This window comes from Papio anubis, chromosome 8 (assembly GCF_008728515.1).
Source record: "Papio anubis isolate 15944 chromosome 8, Panubis1.0, whole genome shotgun sequence".
Taxonomy (NCBI): domain Eukaryota; kingdom Metazoa; phylum Chordata; class Mammalia; order Primates; family Cercopithecidae; genus Papio; species Papio anubis.
In genome coordinates this window covers 125,186,203-125,209,566 of record NC_044983.1, presented here as the reverse complement: position 1 = coordinate 125,209,566, position 23,364 = coordinate 125,186,203, and the positions used below count along the sequence as shown (strand labels likewise).

At 36.8% G+C, this 23,364-nt stretch overlaps 1 protein-coding gene across 25 annotated transcripts in view; it reads left to right on the top strand.

The window, feature by feature from the left end:
- The window catches only part of FAM49B (family with sequence similarity 49 member B), a 172,462-nt gene that overhangs the window by 126,043 nt on the left and 23,055 nt on the right, over positions 1-23,364 (top strand). For 11 of the 25 annotated variants that reach the window (XM_017962310.1, XM_021942617.1, XM_017962309.3 and 8 more), the window contains 2 exons: positions 8,993-9,075; positions 16,939-17,060. In XM_017962310.1, coding sequence (XP_017817799.1) covers positions 9,003-9,075; positions 16,939-17,060 — 195 coding nt within the window. In that variant the 5' untranslated portion in view covers positions 8,993-9,002. Of the gene's footprint in view, positions 1-8,009; positions 8,093-8,992; positions 9,076-9,736; positions 9,745-16,938; positions 17,061-17,172; positions 17,254-23,364 lie in introns of those variants that run through there. The other 14 variants (XM_021942619.1, XM_017962313.3, XM_017962311.2 and 11 more) reach the window with 6 other exon arrangements.

Here is a 23,364-nt window from a genome sequence, read left to right as displayed (position 1 = left end):
GACCCCTGTGTTAGTTTGTTCTCACATTGCTATAAAGATCTACCTGAGACTGGGTAATTTCTAAAGAAAAGAGGTTTGATTGGCTCATGGTTCTGCAAGCTGTATAGAAAGCATGGCTGGGGAGGTCTCAGGAAACTTTGAATGGCGGAGGGCAAAGAGGAAGGCAGCACATCTTACATGGCCAGAGCAGGAGGAAGAGAGATGGGGAGGTGCCCCACCCTTTACAAGAACCAGACCTCATTAGAACTCACTATCACAACAGCAGCAAGGCGGGGAAGTCCACTCCCATGATCCAGTCTCCTCCCAGCAGGCTCCTTCTCCAGCACTAGAGATTATAACTCGACATGAGATTTGGGCAGGGACGCAAATTCAAACCATATCATTCTGTTCCTGGCTCCTCCCAAATCTCATGACCTTCTCACATTACAAAATATAATCAGCCCTTCTCAGTAGTCCCCCAACTCTTAACTCATTTCAGCATTAACTCAGAAGTCCACAGTCCAAAGTCTCACCTGAGGTGAGGCAAGGCCCTTCCACCTATGAGTCTTTAAAATCAAAATGAAGTTAGTTACTTCCAAGATACAATGAGGGTACAGGCATTGTTTAAATACTCCCCTTCCAAAAGGGAGGAATAGGCCAAAACAAAGGGGCTTTAAGCCTCATGCACATCTGAAACCTAGCAGGGCAGTTGTTCAATCTTAAAGCTCCAGAATAATCTCCTTTGATTCCATGTGTCACATCCAGGCCACACTGATGTAAGGGGTGGGCTCCTAAGGCCTTGTACAGCTCTGCCCCTCTTGCTCTGCAGGGCTCACCTCCCATGGCTGCTCTCAAGGGCTGGCATTGAGTGTCTGTGGCTTTTCCAGGTGCATGGTTCGAGCTGTTGTTGGATCTACCATTCTGGGGCCTGGAGCACGGGTGGCCCCCTCCTCGCAACTATGGTAGGCAGTGCTTTGGTGAGGACTCCAACCCTACATTTCCCCAGTGCACTGCCCTAGGAGAGGTTCTCCATGAGGACTCTGCCCCTGCAGTGTACTTCTGCCTGAACATCCAGGCATGTCCATATATCCTCTGAAATCTAGGCAGAGACTCCCAAGCCTCAACACTTCTTGCTGTCTGCACCTGCAGGCCTGACACCCATGGAAGCTGCCAAGGCTTATGGCTTGTACCTGCCTGAACAGCAGCTTGAGACATAATCTAGGACCCTTTTAGCCATGGCTGGAACTGGAGTGGCTGGGATGTAGGGAGCAGTGTCCCCAGGGCAGCCAGGCCCTGGGCCTGGCCTGTGAAACCATTCTACCTGCCTAGACCTCTGAGTCCGTGATGGGAGGGGCTGCCACAAAGGTCTCTGAGATACCTTCGAGGCATTTTTCCCCATTGTCTTTGATTTGTCACTGAATTTGGGTGGAGACACAAGTTTGAATCATGTCAACCTGGTAAGGGATTTGGATTTTATTCTGAGTATGTTAGTGAGTCATTGCATGGCTTTGAGTAGAGAAAGGATGATTTATATGTTTAAAAGAGTGCTTTGCCTCTTATATGTGGAAGAGATTATAGGAGGAGGCTGGGGTGGAAACAGGGAGACCAGCAACCCTGGCAAGAAGTGAGGGTGGCAAGAAGTAGGGAGGTGTGGCAGTTGGGGAGGTGAGACGTGCTGCCCTTTAAGCTAATGATAAAAGTGTGTTGAGGAGGATGAGGGGAGTGTCAGGGCAGATGCTCCTGACAGGCAAGGTAAGGTGTGAGGGCGGAGTATTGACATTGGAATTAGCAACATGGAAGTTACCTGATGGCCTTCCCATCCCACCAAAACCTGATGCAGTTTTGGTGGTGTGGGATGGGGATAAAAACCACATTGCAAGGGGTTTAACAGAGAATGAAAGGAGAGAAATAAAAGAAGCTGAGTGTTAGACTATTCCTTTTGAGGAATTTTGCTGCAAAGAGAAGCAAGGGAATAGGGTGGGAGCTGGTGAGGGAAATAGAATCAAGGTACATTTCTGTTTAAGATGGAAGAAATAAATGTATGTATGCCAAACAGAAGGGTACTGAAAAGAAAAACTGAAGTAGGAAGGAAACTCAAGACAATATATTGTTCAGAATGTCAAATTTTGAAGAAAGTGTTTTCAGGAAGGCGTGGGTGATTAATTGGGTCAAGAGCTGCTAGTTCAGTAAGTTGAAGTGTGAGAATTGTCCTTTAGATTTAGCCAAATGCAAGTTTTGGCGACCTTGACAGCGACAGCTTTATTGTAGTGGGCATAAAAGCCAAACTGGAATGAGTTGAAAGAATAGAAGTTTGAAAAGTGGAAAGAAACAACTATCAACAGTTCATTTGACAAGTCTTTCTATAAAGAGGACAAGAAAGATGATGTTGTAGTAGAGGGAACATGAAGTCCTTGAGGAGACAAAGGCAAGTGGGAGTAGTGCCCCAGAGGAAAGGTTGTCCTTCAGGAAACAGGTACAGAGGGTGGGTGTGTGGTTACTAAAGAGAGGGTGGTAGAAAAGATAGATGCTTCTGTGTGTTGTGTGTGAAAAATACAGTGAGGTCATTTCCTGCAAGTGAGAATGGAGGATGGGTTGTTGGGGTTTTGTGGTTTTCTTCTTCTTCTTCTTCTTTTTTTTTTTTTTTGAAGAGATCATGAGGAAGGTAAGAATTTTTTAAATGTGTGGAATAATCACCTGGGAAAGTGGGAGAGGAGATTGAGTGAGGTAGCAAACTGAGGGTGCACTTCAGGTTGGAGGTAATATGTTAAAAGCAGCAGCTTTCAACAACAGGCAGTTTTGCCTCCCAGGGGACATTTGACAATGTCTGGAGGCGTTATTGGTTGTCACAGCTGAGAGCAGGGGTGATAAGAGGTATCTAGTGGGCAGAGGCCCAGAATATTGCTAAACAAGCCTACAAGGCACTAGACAGTCCCTCAAAGAATAGTACATTAAAATGTTAGTATTGCTGAGTTTAAGAAACCCTGATTTAAAGTGAAGCTGGTCAGTGTGTTTGTTACTTTTCTTTCCTCCCCCTCCTTCTCACTGGCCACTCACAAATCTTTAATACGTTTATAAGCTGGATGTGAGGAAAACTGACACTAAACAATTAAGACAAAATCAGATTGTGATAAATATGCTTAAGAAATAAATTGGGTGAAGCAGTAGGTAGAAGATTATCACTGGTAGAAGCTGCAGCTGGTGCAACTCCTTTGAAGAGGTTGGCAGAGAAAAGCCTCTTCAAAGAGAAACCTTTTGAGATGAGCCCTGAAGGATGGAAAGAAGCCAGTCATGGGAAAATCTTTGGGACTAGCATTCTAGGAAGAGGAGACAAAATTAAAAAGTACCTTGAGGAGGAAAAAGTAAGTGAAGTAATAACATCTCTTAGGAAGTTTCTGGAAAGTTAGAGGAAGTATTATAGTAATGGTAGGGTATAGTTGTTTCTATTGGCTATTATTCTGTAAGGAAACTTCTTTTCAAATGTTTTATGGGAAAATGGTCTAATGTATTTAAGTGCCTTTTGTTAGCTTAAAAATACATTCCACAGACTACCGGCCAGGAAGGGCGTGTTCCTTTCCAGATAAGTTGTCAACGTGGAAACAAATGTCTAATGTAAGGGCTCATAGTAAAAAAAATTCCACCAGAAATAGGACAACTCTTGAGGTAAACCGTGTCTGGTTTCTGTGTATTAAATTTGTGTTAAATTTATTTTTAGCTTATTTAGTAAATACAATATTTAGTTTAAATCTAAAGATTACAATAGAAAATAATTTGAAAGAGGATTCTTTAGCTTTTTCCTTCTAAATTCAGATAGTAAGACTTAGTTTATTATTCTAAGTGATAATATTTTTTACCTCTAAAATATATTAATAGTGTTTTGGGTTAGTTTTTATATAGTCTGCTTTAAAATCTTAAATCTGGCTGAGCATGGTGGCTCACACCTGTAATCCCAGCACTTTGGGAGGCCGAGGCGGGTGGATCACCTGAGGCTGGGAGTTCAAGACCAACCTGACCAACATGGAGAAACCCTGTCTCTACTAAAAATACAAAATTAGCCGGGTGTGGTGGTGCATGCCTGTAATCCCGGTTGCTCGAGAGGCTGAGGCAGGAGAATCACTTGAACCTGGGAGGCGGAGGTTGCAGTGAGCCAAGAACGTACCATTGCACTCCAGTCTGGGCAACAAGAGTGAAACCCTGTCTCAAAAAAAGTCTTAAATCCTTTGGTATCTTTCATATCAAATGTATTTATTCATCCAAAACTTAGAAATCTTACTAGTCTCCTTTAGATGGCAGAAATCCAGCTCAACAGCTAAAAGGGATATTGGTTTAAAAAAACTAGGGTATCTTAAAACCAGAGGAAAATCAAGCAACTGGACTGAAAGAAGTGACAGCTGGAACTCAGGAATGAATGGAAATTAATGACTCCAGGACACTTTCTGAGACTTTGCACTGTAATATTGGTTCATTCTCTTGTGACAGACTGCCATCCTCTGTGGCAGGAAGTATGACTGCCACATCCGCCCACGCCTCACATTCCATAAGTTCTGCTGCTGGGAACAGAGCCCGTCGTTAGGTTGCTCTGACAGCTGCAACAGTAATAGTAAATAAACTGCCAGGTATGGAGCTAAATGTGGTGCTTATTTTAACCCATTTAATGATTTTAGGAACCCTCTGAGGTGAATATTATTAATATGCACCTTTTACACATGAGAAAACTGAGGAATGGAGAAGTTAAAAAACACTTGACTAAAGTCACAAAGCTTGGAAGTGGCAGAGCTGGGTTTCAGACCCAGGCAGTCTGGTCCCACCTAAGCTGATGATTAACCACTGTCATATTAGTTGAAAACAGTCACAGTGAGAGGACAGGAGGGTTTGTTTGTTTGTTTGTTTGTTTGATTTTTGGCCAGGTTAAAATATAGCAAGATAGGGTTATGGTTTTAATTTTTTGTTTATTCTTATAAAGGATAGGAGAACCGATAATGTTATAATGGGACTGTTTTTAGAGCTTTGAAAATTGCATGAGTTTTTGTTCAAAGAGACATTGTGCTATGTGCTGCCTATGTAGCATCTGTCCTGTGTGCTATGTGGTAGAGCGAAGTTTTGCACTGGACAACAGTTGTTGTAGTGATTCTCAGTCGGGTGATTTTGCCCCTAGGAGACATTTGGCAGTATCTAGAGACATTTTTAATTGTCACAGCTTGTATGGGGGGTAGCTACTGGTATCTAGTGGATTGAAACCCAAGATGCTGCTGTATTTCCTGCAATGTGAGACAGACTTCTATAACAAAAGAACTCCTCAGACCAAAATGTTAATAGTGCTGAGACTGAGAAACACTGTGTTAGATAAACTGAGCCATTTCCTTTTTTTTTTTTTTTTTGAGAGGGAATCTAGCTCTGTTGCCTAGGCTAGAGTGTGCAGCGGTGTGATCTTGGCTCCATGCAACCGCCACCTCCTTTAGTAGAGACGGGGTTTCACTGTGTTGGCCAGGCTGGTCTCAAACTCCTGACCTCGTGATCTGCCCACCTTGGTCTCCCGAAGTGCTGACATTACAAGCATGAGCCACCGTGCCCAGCCAACTGAGCCATTTTCAAACTAAGTGTCTGTGTATGGGATAAATAGGCAAGAAATTCTCAATCCTTATGAGAGTAAGTAGGTCAGGACGAAGTCTGATGTAGTGGTCATACTCCCAAGTATGAGGAGGGGAGGATCACATTAGCCTTGAGTGCCTGGAAAGAAGAACCATATACAGAGGAAGAAGTTTACAGAAGGAGCTGTAGGACAATGGAGCAGACATACCTGGCTAGTTCCAAAATTTTTCCCAAGGTTGGACTGTGTGCATACAGGTAAAAAGGTAAGGAAGCCTAATCTCCCTCTTCTCCATGCATACCTGATGATGGTTTCCTGTTAATAGAACTAATTTTAGGACAACATTTCAGCAATATTCTTGACAAATATGGGTTTTGTTCTAATTTATAACATTGGAATGTGTTGATAAGGACTCAGGTTTATATTAAAAGAAATAGAGCCATTATTACTTTTAAAAGGTTATTTTGTGATATTTAGGTTTCAATTACAGCAACAGCCAATATTTATTAAATGTTTTCTGTGTGCCAGACACTAAGCTGAGTCAGTGCTTAATCTCACTTAACACTCATAATAGGAATTTAAGATAGTTACTAAAATTACCTGCATTTTACCAATCAAGAAATGAGTCCCCAGAAGGGTTAACTACCATCCTTAAGGTCAAACAGCTACTAAGCTGGAGTCCAATTTCTGGTTTGATTCCATAGATTAAACTCCTAAAACCAAATGGTGTGCTGCTTTTTTCCTACTAAATGTAATTATAGTCCTTTCTCATGATATATTTTTCATCTGTAGTTGCAGTATTGATACCACTAGGTAATTTTTTGTGTATTTGGTCTCAGTTCTTGTTAGTGAGAAAATTTATATATGTTTGGAAACAGTCATTCCATATATGTTGGAAAGCTTTTAAAAATTAAAGCTGTGAAGTATGCTACTTCCAAATGGTTTCTTCCAACATCTATTGTATAACTTTAGTAACCAATTTGAGGTTATTATTTGGGTGTGATGATTTAGGAAAAATGTTTATCCTTTCCTTTAATATAAAAGCTTGATATTATTAAATGTGTTACAATGTGTAAGGTAATTAAGATGAAATACTAAATATTTCCCTCTTAGCTTAATGTCACCTAATCCATTTGTGTAAAGTATTGTACAAAATCAGGCCCTTGAAATTCTGTGTAATAAAAATATTAATATAAAAAGAAGATAGATCTCCACCTCCCCCATTGGAGGAATATTGTTTCGAAAGGGAAGAACCATTCAGTACTTACCACATGTGAATAAATTAGATTGCTTTTAACATTTTATAAGAAATTTTTGTCTCCGTACATCGGACTTTGACCACTAAAGCAAGTAACTGTTACACACTCATATTTATTTCCTCACGGGACGCTTACAGTTAGAAACATATGCTGATGTTGGAGAGTAGGTGGAAGAAGGGGATGCCACAGGTGACAGGAAGTGTAACTTTTTTCAAGCTTCTTACAATGAGAGTGAGTGGCAAGTTGTCTTTTTTTCTCAATAAAAATATTGTTTTATGTTTTGCTTTATTTACATTTGCCAGCAACGGGATCTTTGGAGAAAAACACATAGCAATTGGAGGAAAAGTACAGCAGTTGGAGGGAGGAGGATGTGGGTAGCCGTGATACCATAGTTTGCCTCCCCTTTTGTTACTCTACCTTCGAGGGTTGAACCTGGTTTCCTGGGTGTTTCTGACCCCATTTCCCACTTTCATCCTCACTGTATTATGGAGATCTTGGGCAACATTTATGCCAATGCCGTATTTTCACTTTTTTCCCTCTGCAAACCTACTAAGTTGTGATAATTGCTGGCTCCCTGTTGTGCTTGTTTGCTGTGTTAACTTTTAAGTTCCATACATGGTATAGTTGTATAGAGTTGATTATTCAGTCTAAGAGTTAAATAATAAAAGTTTGATTAATCTTAAGAGATAGAAGATATTAAAAATATTTTATGTGTGGTAAAGTTTTTTTAGATGGGTCATTAATTGATAACTTTCTTTAGGCTTTAATGGTTAAATGTGGTTTGAATACTTTCTTCTTTGTATTCCCAATAGGATTTGACTCTGCAAGAAGGAAAATATCCCTATTGTTTAAAAAAATGGTTTCTGTATTTACTTATTTGAGAAATCTAGTTTTGCTGTTAATTTAAATTGAGAAATATATGCCTCAAAAATTTTAAAGGAGTAACATGTCAAAATCTAATCTTTTTTCCCATCTTGCTTTATGTAATTTTTTTGATATGTGGAAAAGAGGGACAGGAACTATAAACTCAGAGCCAAATGTGCTTTTGTTGTTCCAAATTCTCAGTGCCAAAAGCATATAAACCTGCACCTGTTGATAATTATGAGCAAGCCAGCCTTTGCCAAATCCCAGGCCTCTGCTTAAAATTTTTTACTGGAACTAAATGATGTTGCCATTTTTATTTTTAGGTTTGCTGGCATGGGTAATCTCATTAAGGTGCTAACCAGGGACATAGACCACAATGCAGCACATTTTTTCTTGGACTTTGAAAGTAAGTCTCTTTAGCCCTTCACAGCTGGTGCATAATGGTAAAGGTGAAAGATGAATTATACTCACCACAGTGAAGGCCAGCCAGAATATTTGTTAATTAAACATGGGAATCAAACGAAGGTTGCATGATTTTTTCTTAATCGTAGGCAAACATCACCATCATATGTATAATTTAGTTTTTCATTTGCTAAAATCATGTTGAGTCTGTAGCCAGTGCTGTCCTTTCATTAGTCCATGAAGCAAGTAGCCTTATGATGAACATTCTAATAGTATGCTTTAGTGACTATGTCAAACAATGTTCGCTTATAATCCTATAATAATTTTATTTTAAAAATCAGAATTGTGCTGCATATCTTGAATCAGTACTCTCCGTAACCTCCACAGATTATTAACAATCCAAATTTGGTTAGAAATATATGCTTTATTTAATTGCATGCAGGAAGAAAGTTTTATACTGTTTTGAGATGCAAAGGTGAGCTGTGGCCAAATGTATTAATATTTGGCTTCGAAATAAATTGTTGTTTCAGTGCTATACTAACAATACTACATGTAAATAATTCTTCATCAGAAATTTCTTTTTCAGAATATTAGCACTATTGGAATACTTAAAGAATTTTTCATTATAAGGCCATTAATGAAACTTGTCTTGGGAGAATTTTGAGAAGAATTAGAGCATCAGTTGTGCCATTGTGTACAGGAAAACCACATTTCACCTCTAGGTCCTACATATCAACACCTTGAGAACCCGATTTGCTGTCTGCCAGAGCACAGTCTGGGTAACCTGAAGAATGAATTCATGGCCTAATGAACATTTTCCCTGTTACTATTTTTCTTTAAGTAAACTTCAGATGTTCTTTTTTATAAAGGGATATTTTCTCTTTTCTCATTCTTGTCTTGACAGGTACCTTAACATGGGGAATCTTCTTAAAGTTTTGACATGCACAGACCTTGAGCAGGGGCCAAATTTTTTCCTTGATTTTGAAAGTGAGAAGATGATTTTATACCTATTTCTCTTTGCCTGCAGTAGACTGCGTTTGTCTTGCACTAAATGAATGTTTCCACTTTGCCATCTTTTTAACTGCTTTGCATGACTGAGCTATGAATTGTTTGAGTAAATTTCTGGTGCCTTCTAGAACTGGAAGTCCTGTTTTATAGATTAAATTGTGATGATAAAATGTCTTTGAGTTTTTGTAAGAGATTTTATATCTCTTAGTTGGAGATTATTTTGTAATTTGAGATCTATTCTCTAATGAAAACATTTTTATGAAAAATATTAGAAAGGAGAAGTACTACCTCAAGATTTATTAATAGAAGCAGTATTTGGGGAAAACTTATATTGCAGTCAAGAAAAATCGACCAGGTTTCAGTTATTCTAGGGTACATATTTGAGTATTTCAATTATCAATCTGTTCATGAAGGCCATTCAGAGCTCAGTAATTTGGGCATAATATTAAAAGGTAAGTGTGAACCTAAATTATTTAATCTTTGCAGATAATTTGAAAAGTTAAAAAAATGGAATGTATTTATTTCAGGAATTTATTTTTTCTGACTCTAAATAAAAGGAAAAATAATGGGTTCACAGACCTTTAAGTAATTTGCCTTCTGTTTGTTTTATGTTGCATGACCTATTGTAATATGGTCTAAGAGTGGCAGGTAAGTGTCATTGACCTCGGTGCATGTTGCAAAGCTTTTGCTTTTTTTGGCTGTTGATACCGCTTTAGCTTGTCTGGTTGTCAAATTGAGAAGAATTATTAAATTGGTGTTTTAGTGTGAATGATGCTATTTTAACTGATCAATAGAAAATTGTTAGGAAAGGGTGAAGAGGTATTCCTTAGGTTTTAAATCATGTGATCCCTTATATTTTTATTTGAGGTTAAAGTGTTTGAACGTATTTTTATATACTTAAAATTTAAGACGTTTTCTGATTTTAAAAACAAAACAAATAAATCATTTAAAATAAACCCCCAGAAAGTCACTGCCTTTTCCTCCAACTTCAATTTAGTTTTTATGATTTAATGTGGTAATTCATTCTATTTTATGAACCATTTTAAACCATGGCAGTTCATATGAACACATCAATTTATAGCTATCTCCATTTTGTAGAATAATTTGTGGTCTCTGGTTATTTTCTACTTTTATTCCATTTCTATAAAGAATCTGTTACAGTTTGGGTACTGTGTACAGGCTAGTAAAGAGTAGTAATATCAATATCAGGTCTATATGAAATTGAGTTTCAGGGGAAATCGGGTTTTTAGGGGAAATACTATTATATATTAGATGAATATTAGTTTTCTTGACCCTTCTCAACAATTTACCAGTGCTATGTTAAGTGCATGTTTAGCATGACTTTTAATCAGCTTGAGGATGTTGAGCAGATTGCTGACTTGAAGATACTCTTTCAGATGAGGCAACTTACATTAGAGCTGTATTTTAGTTTATTTGCATCTGTTTCAAACTTGGTCTTGTGTCTTTTTCTGCCGTTCTGTCTCCCTTTTCCTCTTTGTCTCAAATTCCTTACATTTACAGAATCTTGACTTTGATACAGTCAAGATCTTGTTCAAGACTTGGCACTTGATCTTTTTGTAAACCTAGTGTTATATTACGGTCAAGTGAGAAGCATGAATTTAAATGTAGTATTTAAAAGATTACTTGGTCTTGGCTTTCCAATCTGTGGGAGTGTTTGGATCATTTTATACACACATACACACACACACACTTTTTTTTTTTTTTTTTTTGATACGAGGTCTTGCCCTGTCACCCAGGCTGGAGTGCAGTGGTACGATCTTAGCTCACTGCAACTTCTGCCTACCTGGCTCAAGGGGTCCTCCCACCTCAGCCTCCAGAGTAGCTGGGACTACAGGCACATGCCACCAAGCCCTGCTAATTTTTCATATTTTTGGTAGAGATGGAGTTTCACCGTGTTGCCCAGGCTGGTCTCAAACTCCTGAGCTCAAGTGATCCACCCACCTTGGCCTTCCAAAGTGCTGGGATTACAGATGTGAGCTACCGCACCCGATACATTACTATAATTTAATAATAGTGACAGGAAAAGGTAAAAATTGCAAACAACAATAATAACCAATAATGCAGAAGTACATATAAATGTTAACTGTAAAGGCAGATATTGTTGCCTATATCAGCCAATGTAGATCTTTTGGTTTTATACTTACTGGTATACTATAAATGAAATTTAGTGGCGACATACTGTATACCAAAGTAGAGTTTACCCATTGTTATTTCTTATTTAGATTTTTAGATACATTTTCTTTTGATTCTAACATTGGCATTATCTTAATTTAATCTCCAGTCCATTTCTATATTTTTCTTCTTTTTGGAAATATGCATTTGTAAAAGCTTACCTTATCATTAAGCTACTACAGTGACCTTGGCCCATCAGATGGGTGCTCTCTTAAACTGTTGTATACTGCTTTATACCAGACTCAAAACTGCCAACATTGTTGATCTGCTAGTTCTCAATAACTTAAAATAAAGCCACATTATTTTTGATAGAGTAATTAGTACTACATTGTTTATTTCTAGGTGCACTTTAATATTCATGTCACCAGAGTAATTTAGTTTTACTATTTCTATTAATCTGATTGGTTAAGTCTATCCCAATATGTCTCTACAGTTGGGTAACTATAGAAATAATTCATGCAGATTACCTGGCTATTTGTATCATGTTATATACAAATGATATATTCTAGTGCATTTGAAATGTAATTTAATGGAATCTTGTAGTTTACAAAATTAAGATTGTCTTTAAAGTAAATCATTATTCCCTTAACTTACTACTCCTCTCACGACCCCCGTAACTGTTTTTCACTTCAGTTCAACATACATTTATGCCTTGCCTCCTGTATACCAGCCAGTAGGTGCTGGGGATGCAAAATAGAACTAAGATACAACCCATACGTGCTGGGAGCTCTCAATCTAGTAGGAGAGGATAGAAACGAAAGCTCATAATTTTGTTTTGTTTTGTTTTTGAGACAGGGTCAGTCTCTGTCGCCCAGGCTGGAGTGCAGTGGCATGATCTCGGCTCACTGCAGCTTTGACCTCCCAGGCTCAAGTGACCCTCTCACCTCAGTCCCCAAAAGTAACTGGAATTACAGATGCCCACCAGCCAGAAAACTCATAGTTTTACTTATTCATTTTCAACATGTACCTTATGAAGATACTAACTTTAAATGGCAGTAAGTAGAATGAGAATCATCATGGAAGACCCTTTTTTTTTCTTTTTTGAGACGGAGTCTCACTCTTGTCACCCAGGCTAGAGTGCAATGGCATGATCTTGGCTCACTGCATCCTCCACATTCTGGGTTCAAGCGATTCTCCTGCCTCAGCCTCCTGAGTAGCTGGGATTACAGGCATGCAGCACCACACCCAACTAATTTTTTGTATTTTTAGTAGAGATGGGGTTTCACCATGTTGGCCAGGCTGGTCTCAAACTCCTGACCTCAGGTGATCCACCCACCTCGGCCTCCCAAAGTGCTGGGTTTACAGGTGTGGGCCACTGCACCTGGCCCATTATGGAAGACTTTCTGATGGTGATGTTTGAATTGGTTTTTGGAGAGTGAATTAGAATGTTTTGAACTAATATAGTGAAGGACAGTAGAAAGAAGGAACAACATGGACAGAGACCTTAAGGCATGAAATGTTAAGTCTGTATTCAGTCGAATGTTTACTCTTGATAGAAGGATTTTTTTCCTTAGAACAGATTACTCCTAGATGATAAGATTTTATTTTGTTTTTATTTAATAATAGTTCAGTTAAAACATAAGCCCAAAATTGCTCCATAAAATTTGGCAGCAGTTATGCTATTGACAGCGTATAAAAAGCACTCAGTCGAGCTAGGTTCAGTGGCTCATGGCTGTAATTTCAGCACTTTGGGAGGCCACAGCAAAAGGATCACTTGAGTCAGGAGTTTGAGGCCAGACTGGGCAACATGGCAAGACTCTATCTGTACAAAAAAAATTTTTTTTAAATTAGCTGGGAATAGTGACGCATGGCCCTGCAGTGAGCTGTGATTGCTCCACTGCACTCCACCTTGAGTAGCAGAGTGAGACTGTCTTTGGAAAAAAAAAAACAACACTGAATGGGGGCCTGTATACTCTTCTAGTTGTTGGAATTTCCTATTTTATAACAACAGTGTTAATTTATAGCTTATTCTAATGACAAATCTCTAGCCTAAGTAACTTCTGTATCTTCTAGCTCACTAAATTCTAGTTCTTGGGAGAAAAGTGACTTTTATTTATTTTTGTGTCCTTTCCCAATCTTAGCATAGTGCTTTTTAAATGATAGAAGTTCAGTATGTATTTTTTAAACTTGATTTACTTACCTCCAGGTAGATCAGAGTAGGAGAGTAAATAGAGGTAGTCATTTGTTACGGGAGAAATAGAATATATTTTCTCTGATTCTGTTATAGTGCCTTTCCATTGAGTCATGCATTTCCTCTATTCCTTGTGTCCTTTGTGTTACTTGTTTCCCCCTTATCACTTAGAAATATTGGGACCTACTCTAATTTTTTCAATTATCTCTTGCATAGTTTCAGTTGGTTTTGCCCTGTACTTTGAAATATCTTTATTCTGGTGTCATCTTTCTTATTTTTTTTTAAATGATATAGGATGATATTTATTCAGGGATCAAAAAGCATAGTAGTCTCCTTTAATTCATGCTGGAGACTTATTTATGTCTCTCTACCCTCTCATTCATTCAAAATGTATTATAGAAAATCTAGGAACTGAGTTTACATATGTACCAGTGGTACATACTCTACATTCTAGTCTCTGTCTTGATGTAACTTACAGGGATAGATTGCATAGGTTTATTAAATGAATTAATGTAAAATTAAAGCAGAAAGACCCCTTATCACAATTATAATTTTTATGTTGACTTTTTATTTTTTCATTTCATAGTTAGTCCTTCCTTCTTTTTATATTATAATGACTTCAATTTTAGCAGTTATATTTAGTGACTCTTTTTCTACCCTCCACCCTATAGGAAATTAGTGTGAAGTTACTAAAATTTTTAATTTACCTTCAATGAGAACAGTTGAAACATGCCTTAATTTCCCTTGAACAGCTTTAAAAACTAGGCTTGATGAGTAGTATGTCTACTACTCTCAGTAGTAGATACATTATTTTGCAATTTTGAATGTCCTTTTGTAAGCTGACTAAATGGTACTTTTTTTTTTTTTTTTTAATAGTAAAGCCATTTTTTTCTATGGAAAATCAAAGTGACAAGTCTTGGTTGCATTATATAGTACCGTTTTTTGAAAAATAAATAAATAAATAAAAAGCTTTATTTTATATAGCTTTTCCCCCTTCCTAGTATTTCACCCTTTTGCATGACTTGCTTTCAGTAAAGTAGTGCTTACTTGTCTGCTATTTTCTGTTTGTCTTCATTTCTACAGCAGTCTTCAGCAGCTTTCAAAATTATAAATGTGACTTTCCTGTGACAGTCTAAAAAATGTTCAATCATTGTGGTGCTGGGTGTTTTTCTCACCCTAAAGGGAAACTTAAATCTTCTCCTCTATTTTTAAATTTCTTGGTACTTATTAAACCTTTACTAGTTATTAACCACTTACAAGGTCTACTTAAGTCTACTTGATAATGTTTCGTTTGTATGTTAAGTCTCAGTGTCACATTTTTATGTTAACAGCTAGTCACCACACCTAAAATACATAGTCTAGCATTTTCAAACTTCACAGATACCTTTGATATATAATAGCTAAACTGTTGTCCTTTGTCATGAATTCCCACTTCATGAATTCAAACTAGATACGTGTCTACTATTGATGTTATGTCTGTAGTTTCACAATTCCATATGAAAAAGTGTAAGACTGTCGTTTTTTGCATGTAAAACATATTTTTCTCCACTGCATCTGATGTAAGTATAAAAGTTATGAAGTGTGTTTTTTTAAAAAGAGTGTATGTCTGACTATTACATTGGAAAATATGGTCTGGCTAAATGTAAAATATTTAGCAGTAAATTATTCCTGCTAAATAACAAAGCTTGATCTATAAGAAAGCTAACCATTTAGTTGCAATATCAGTATTTGTTCCTAGTAATAATACCTTTCTAGCCTTGGATAGAGAGTTTTTTTAATTTTTCAATTGGCTCCTCTTGTGTAATTATTTTGTCACAGTATTTTCTTCCTAAAAAAATGATTTCTGAAAAGAAATTTGAAAAATAAGGGAACAGATCACATTCTTAAGTTGACTTATGAATGTTACTTTATTGTTGCTGTAGTACTGTTTTACATATGTTGAGTCTAACATTTGGTAATGTAATTATTGAATTTTTAAAAAATATGTTGTATATTTTTTACTATTTGGTAGGTTTAATAGGTAGAATTGAATTATTACTTGCTCCAAGCACAAAATAAAGTTATAGTTTTTAGGGATCTTTACTCCCAGTTTCATGTGTAACAAAGTTTCTTTACAGTGTTCTAAGTAAAGGAATAAAGAAGTCATTGTGTATTTGTGGTGAGGTGAAAAGGAGCAGAAAAGTCTAGTTAACTAATTTTATATGATTCGTAGACAAAGATTTACCAAAAACCTTCTTTTTTGTTTGTTAAAATATTTTTAAACTTAAAGACCAGTGTGATAGTGTTAAAAACGTTCTTACTTCATCTTAAATTCGTACTGATTCCTTTTCCCTCATAAGAGAAAATTTTAGCATAGAGGAATTCTGCCATTTTTCTCTATAACATGATAATCAAATGTTTATGATTTTACGTGCTTTATGCCTTACCTGTGGTGCTGAATGTGGCTTAGTTGGAAAGATTTATGAAGAAACCTTCATTTCCTCTTAGAGTCCACCTTTTTTCTTAAAATATAAAAGATTTGTCCTTAGAGAAACAAATGACCAGTATTATTAAAAGCAAGATTTCTGTTAACTTGAGTCAAGCAGAGAGAAATCCAGATTTAGTCATTCATTAACATATGTTTTGCAGCTAACACCACAGGTGGTGAAAATGCCCATATTTTGTGTCCTTGATTCTGCTTTTTATAACTGTAATTCTTCCTTCATTTTTCTCTTACTCCCAAGTGTGTAGGAACTCAGATTTTCTTTAGTATTTCAAAATTTCAGTAATAGTGTTGTAGTGTAGCTTAAAGTGTCTGGTTTTCAGCAGCTGAGTAATTGTGGAGCAGTTTTATAACTTGAACTCCTCTGCATAGGATTCTTGACCTTGTATTCACCAACAGAATAGTTCAGTGATACTCTCTTGGGTTTGTTGTTAAATATATATATCCTCCCTTCTTTAACCTATAGTATTTATGTTGAGACACTTTCCAGTGATTCCTGGCAAAGGGGGTGAGCACCTAAAAACTATTCTTTTAAAGTTTTTTACTTTTTTATATCAAAACTCAGTCATTAAAAGTAAAATGAACTTTATAGGAAAATGAAAATAGTTCGTCTTAAACTATAGATAAGCAACATGTTTTAGTAGGCTTTCTTTTGCATTAAAATCTATCATTTCTGATGCATTTACAGTGATAGTGATGGATGTAGTAGAAAAAGTGATTGTTAAAACTATCACAATTAAAAATTTTAATTATAATTATCAGATTGGTTTAATACACCAAGTCCTAATTTGGAACTTAAACTAAGTTAATAATGTTTGGTGTTCCCTTGTTTTCTGTAATATCTATAAACTTGAAACTAGTCATTTAAATGTAGAACTATGGAAAAAGTATTAGTCTTTCCTTAAAAAGTTCAAAGTTAACATTAACTAGAATTAACTCATCTTTGGAAATTTGGGTTGTTAATTGCTTATAGTTACACATGTATTTAAAAAAATTCATGTCACTGTAAATTTTCTTGTGCTTTCCTGCTATTTAGATGCCCAGCCTACAGAGTCTGAGAAGGAAATTTATAATCAGGTGAATGTAGTATTAAAAGATGCAGAAGGCATCTTGGAGGACTTGCAATCATACAGAGGAGCTGGCCACGAAATACGAGAGGTAAATCACATTTATGTATTTTCTAGTTAACTAAAACTTACTGTCCCACCTCTTTGTAATCTCTATTGTTTTCTAGACTTCAGAATTCTATATTTCATACTAAATATTATATTTGAAGGATGCTCACTTGGCATTGTTTCAGAAGTGATAGCAGTGAAATGAGCATGAAAGGAAAAACTGCGTTCCATAACAGGTAGTTTTTGTACATTAAGAAAATGTTATTTACTTTTTGGGTTGCTCTTATACCTGAAATTTGCAATATTTATATGGTGCTTCCTAGGAGAAAGTTGAAATCATCCTTGCAGTCAGTACACCTTCCCCATGACTTTATACCACAAAGAAAATATGTAGTGTGGTCTCTCTCAACTTTCCTCTCCCAAACTTGTGAACTTTTTCAGATTTCTATTCATCTCATTTTTTGTTTCTTGTTTTTCAGAAGAAGCTGTGTCCTTGCTTCTTTCCAAGACTAACTTCTTTACCTTTGTTCTTCATCCTGTTCTGAAACTTTACTCTTTGAATTATTTTTTCTCTTAGTTAAATCTTCTATCTTTTTTCTTTTACTGAATTCTTCCCTGTAGCATATCCATGTGTAGGTGTCCAGAACTACACAGGGGAAATCCCTGTCCCCTGGGTCTTCATCTTTCCCCCTCTCATTACTGCATTTCTTGAAGCCATTGCCCGTGCTGTGTTTCTTGATTCTTCCCATCCTCTGGTTTGTTTATTATTCTCTATAACAAAGAGTGCAGAGGTCATCAAGGTCACTCTTTGGGACATACATTCCATATCCACCTTGATTTCTCTTCTGACATTTTGGAATACTAAGTGAAGGCAGAATCAAGTGCAGACACCAGAAGGTGGTGATTCAAAACATGTGTTGGTGATTGACCAAATCTTTAGGGTAAGGGAAGAGAGAGAGTTAAATGATTCCCTGGTTTTTATTTTATTTTGAGACAAGGTTTAGCTCTGTCACCCTGCCTGGAGTGCAGTGATGCAACCACAGCTCACTGCAGCCTCAACCTGCTGGGCTCAAGTGATCCTCTTGCCTCAGTCTCCCCAGTAGCTGGCACTCACCACCATGCCTGGCTAATCCCCCGCCAAATAGAGGCAGGGTTTTGCCATGTTGCCCAGGCTGGTCTTGAACTCCTGGCCTCAAGTGATCCCCCCGCCTTGGCCTCCCAAAGTGTTGGAATTACAGGCATGAGCTACTATGCCTGGCCCTTGTTTTTATTTTACATTAGCAGATTGTAGTGTCATTACCTGAGGGAAATTCTGGTGTGAATTCTGTTTCTTGATATGCACCCTTCCTTTGTTTTTGTCTAGAATGCCCTTCCTTTTTTTCTTCAAACCCCCCAATAATCTCCTACTTCCTCGTACTGTTTTGCCCACTTTACACACATATCTTTTGTGGGAACCATTCTTTTTTGGGGGAGGGTAAACCATTACTGTTGAGTGTTTATCTCTCTACCACTGTACTTCCAGCTTGAGGAGGGTAAACCTGGTTTCTTATATATTTTGTTATTATCAGCACCTAATACATTGTAAACTTACAGCACTTAGTAAGCAGTTAGTTGTTGAACAAATAAATATAAGGGCTTTAGTCTTGGCAATGTTATTGGCTTAAGTAAAACCCTAAGATTTCAGTAAACTAAGGCATACAACCATTTCTGTGAAATTCAAGTTCTCTAAACATTTAAACGTATTTTGAAAAATCAAACATTTGTGGAAATGAAAGATTTAAAAGATTTAGTAGGATCTTAATTAACTAATTGGTAAATTTTTTATGATGGTTGTTAGTGCTACAAATTCATTTAAATTGTTTATAAGTGTTAGGTCATTAAACTTCTTTAAAGCTTGTTGTTATGAAGAGAAAAATCTTGCTATAGAGAGAAACAATATTCGTTTCCTGTTTGGTTGGTTTTTTTGTTTTTTTGTTTTTTTGTTTTTGAGGCAGAGTTTTACTCTTGTTGCTCAGGCTAAAATGATCTCAGCTCACTGCAGCCTCCACCTCCCAAGTTCAAGCAGTTCTGCCTCAGCCTCCCGAGTAGCTGGGATTATAGGCACCCACCACCACGCCCAGCTAATTTTTGTATTTTTAGTGGACACGGGACTTCTCCATGTTGGCCAGGCTGGTCTCGAACTCCTGATCTCAGGTGATCCAGCCACCTCCGCCTCCCAAAGTGCTGGGATTACAGATGCGAACCACCTCTCCCAGCCTTTCTTTCTTTCTTTCTTTTTTAAAAAAATATAGAACACTTAGGCCTTTTTTTAATGGGGTTTTGCTCTGTTGGCCAAGTTGGTCTTGGACTCTTGGCCTCAAGCAATCCTCCTGCCTCAGCCTCCCATAGTGCTAGGATTACAGATATGAGCCAGTGTGTCCAACCTGGGTTTTTTTTTTTTTTTAATTGCAGTACTTCCCGTTTGGGAGAATTATTCTGCTTCTGTGTGTGGGAAGGCTTTCTACAATATGATGATAATATTAATAATACTGTTTTCTCTAAAGTCTGTTTATAGATTTGATTGAATCCATATTAAGATTCGTTTGTAATCTTCTGGAATAGAGTATAGTGGTAGAAAAGTTTATATATAGGATATATCAAAGAGACCTTCTAGGACCGTGAAGCCAGGATCTCCTAATGCTATGACCAAAGATTGAAGTTTTGCATAGGATCCCATAGTCACTCAGCAGTGCTGTTTTCCTAAGGAACTATAAGACATAGCCACACATAGTTCACTCAAAAATAGTCCATGATTGGTGATGTGAGAAAGTGTCTCCAAGTTGAAAAGAAAAGAGAAGGTTTACATAGAAAAATAACACTGGAGAACACAAAAAAATATAAGGGAAAAGTAATAAGCAATGGTAAGTGATTCATCTTACCAGGCTTGAAACAACTTACAAAGGTACCATTGTTGAACATTGATAAATGAAGTAATAAAAGATAAATAAGCATTGAAATATAAAATACGTAAGCTAGAAAACTGAAAAGCTGTATTTAAACCTACTGTAGATGGGGGACAAATGTGTAACTATTCAGGCAGTTGAGATTTTTGTTGAGAAGTTGATGCGGGTTTAATGATACAAAGAGAAAAGATTTCTGAAGAGTAGAGAAGCAAATTAAAGGAAGGTACAAATAAAAGATGGATATATACCAAATATACAAATAACTGATGTGTTGTAACAGTCATAGGTCAATAATTAAATTGCTGATAGTGTTAATTAATAAGACTTAGAGCAGCCAACTCTTCTATCTATGAAAAAGCCCAGACAACAGAAAAAATGGTCAGCTTTGCTAGTAAGTGCACATCACTGTGAAGAAGTTTTAGTTGGTTTGTGAAGAAATGGTAGTCTCAGTCACTTCAAGAAGTATTGTAAAATGGGTAGTCTTTTTGGAGGTCGGTTTGGCAGTATGTTAAAAAAAACTATAAAATTGTTTGTGCTCTTGCACCAGGTACTTATATTTTATAAAACATTCCAAACAACTGTAATTTAAGAGGAAATGTCAATGTAAAAACTGGTATGGCTGCCTTATTCATAATAGCAAAATGGGGAAGCAATTCACAGAGTTATTGTGAAGATAAAATTAGACAACCCATGTAAACAGCATAGCACCGTGTCTGATACAAAGCTAACATAAACCGAGAATTTTCTTACTACTACTATACTAATGATGTTGCATTATATATTAATATATTTTAGTTTAAATAATTTTTTTAAACATTGCAAAACAGAATAAAATTTGATTTAAGATAGAATCTATTAAATAAACAATGCTTATTGTCTAGGATTAACCGCCTAGAGGGAAATAAATACTTTCCATTAATGTAATATGTCCATAACCGCCTTAACATTTTTTTTGTAAATTAAAAAAAAAAAATAGCCGGGTTTCGTGGCGCACTCCTGTAATCCTAGCACTGGGAGGCTGAGACAGGTGGATCACCTGAGATCAGGGGTTCGAGACCAGCCTGATTAACATGGTGAAACCCCATCTCTACTAAAAAAAAAAAAAAAAAAAAATTAGATGTGGTGGCACATATCTGTAATTCGAGCTACTTTGGAGGCTGAGACAGGAGAATCACTTATACCTGGGTGGCGGAGGTTGCAGTGAGCCGAGATTGCACCATTGTACTCCAGCCTGGGCAACGAGAGTGAAACTCCGTCAAAATAAATAAATAAATAGAGACTTGCTATGTTGCCCACACTGGTCTTGAACTCCTGGCCTCAAGCGATCCTTCTGTCTCAGCCTCCCAAAGTGCTAGGATTACAGGCGTGAGCCAGTGTGCCCAGCCAGTTTTAACATTTTTGAAAATGAGTTATACCTGCTCCATAATAACCTCACCACTGACATTTACTAAATGCCCTTTCCCTTTTACGTGTTGGCTATAATGGGTGTTGACCCAAAACCTTACCTAACAGAGTGAAATTATTGTGAGAGGACAAGGAATTAGAAGTATAAGGAAGAACCATAAAATATTTATTATAAGGGAGCAGCCAGTGTCTTCAGTTCTAAATCTAGGCAAGGCAGGGCCAGGGAAATAGTTATCTGTGCCCAGTTATGAAAATGGGTGACATTTGCTAGAGCATTTTTATATTGTGAGAATGAATTGATATTTAGAAAAGCATTTTTAGATCCTTGCGAGAAAAATAGGATCGACTTCTTTAAGAGACGAAAATAAAATTTTAACTTTTATCTATTTGCTTTTTTGTTGTTACTGTTTTTTAGTTTAATAGACATTTATTCCTTTAGTTGAATAATCTCTATACAGTCAAAATGTATGGTTTAAGTTACTATTATTATTATTTTTTAGTAGAAAGGAATTTAGATCTCAACAACTTCTGTGAACTTTCTATGAATATTTCCTGGAAATCAGTTAACCAAGCCTTTTGAATCCCATAGAGAAGATAGGAGAAAAATTGGTCCAGAGAAACCAGTATTTAAATTAAAGCCAGCAAATCCAGAATTTAGAATTGTGCAATTCCTTTTCTGCATTTCCTTCGCACTCAAATTTACCCTGGGAGACAGTAGTCTAGTCTATGGGAAAACATGATAAAGACAAATGCAATGCACTATGTTGGTATGTAAATGTTGGCACATATCTGATGTTCCAGCTTTGTGGAATGATAAGGATTTTAGGGTAGTTTGAGCAGGGACAAGAGAAGTAACTGCAGACAACACATACGGTTAGATTGGAAACCAGGAACTTCTGTTGGCTCCATTATGACTTTTCTCTGTAGCCTGTGAGTGTGGACAGAGTGGATTGGCTCAAGATGTTTTTATTTGTAAGGCTGACTGGTCTAAGAATGATGTACATACTTCTAATTAGCCAACTATTTTCCCCTGATGTGGCTGAAGGATTCATAATGGTCACAAGTTAGTGTTACTGATAAGTATTTTAAAAACTTGATTAAAGTTGACTTTTTCTACCCTCACACTTCAAAGGTATTTATCTAAAGCCTACTGGCTTCCCATCCTAGCATTGATTAGTAGTTTGCAAAAGTTAAGGTTAATAATTCATACTTATATAACATTCAGTTTCACAATACACCAGTGTCAGTAGCGCTGCTGACTACTATCCATTAATTTGTATAGAGCTGTGGCATTGGAACTTTTATGTGAACTTAAAATGCTACTGTGGAGACTGAGGCAGTTTTGTTTAGGTTAACCCAGATTTGTTTCATTCCTAAGAAAAGCCTCTTGCAACACATTTATTATTCTGAGAAATGGTGGCATTTCTGCATACTTTTCTCTCAGAAACAGCAGTCATACAAATGGAACAATAAATTAAATTCAAAAATGTGGATTCTATTTGAGCCCATATTTTTCTACATATGGTCACAACATAGGGTTAAAGTATCATCCTCCCACTCTACAAATGTCTAAAGCGAAACTAAACTTAAAAAGTCTGTACTTGCCAAACCCAGCCACTTCAGAGTAAACCAGCACAGCGTTGCCATCACCCCAATAAAACTGTAGGATTAATCATGTGCACCAGACAAATCTGCAGAGCTAGTTAAAGAATTTATTTTAAACCTCCTGTATCACGCAGTGTGTTTTAAACACTTGACATGTAACTCCAAAGTTTATATTACTAGAAAGAAGACATACTATCACTTTAAGTTTTATGATTTGACAAAGCATTCAATAATCTGCAGACTGTTTTTAACAGACAACACCTGTAAACAGACGTAACTGGTCCTACGTTGTTAATTAGATATTAATTATACAAACATTACATATATTAGTGGTGAAGGTGGAGCTGGAGAGCATTATACCTTCTCCAAGCTGCATGGCAAGAACCAGATACAGTT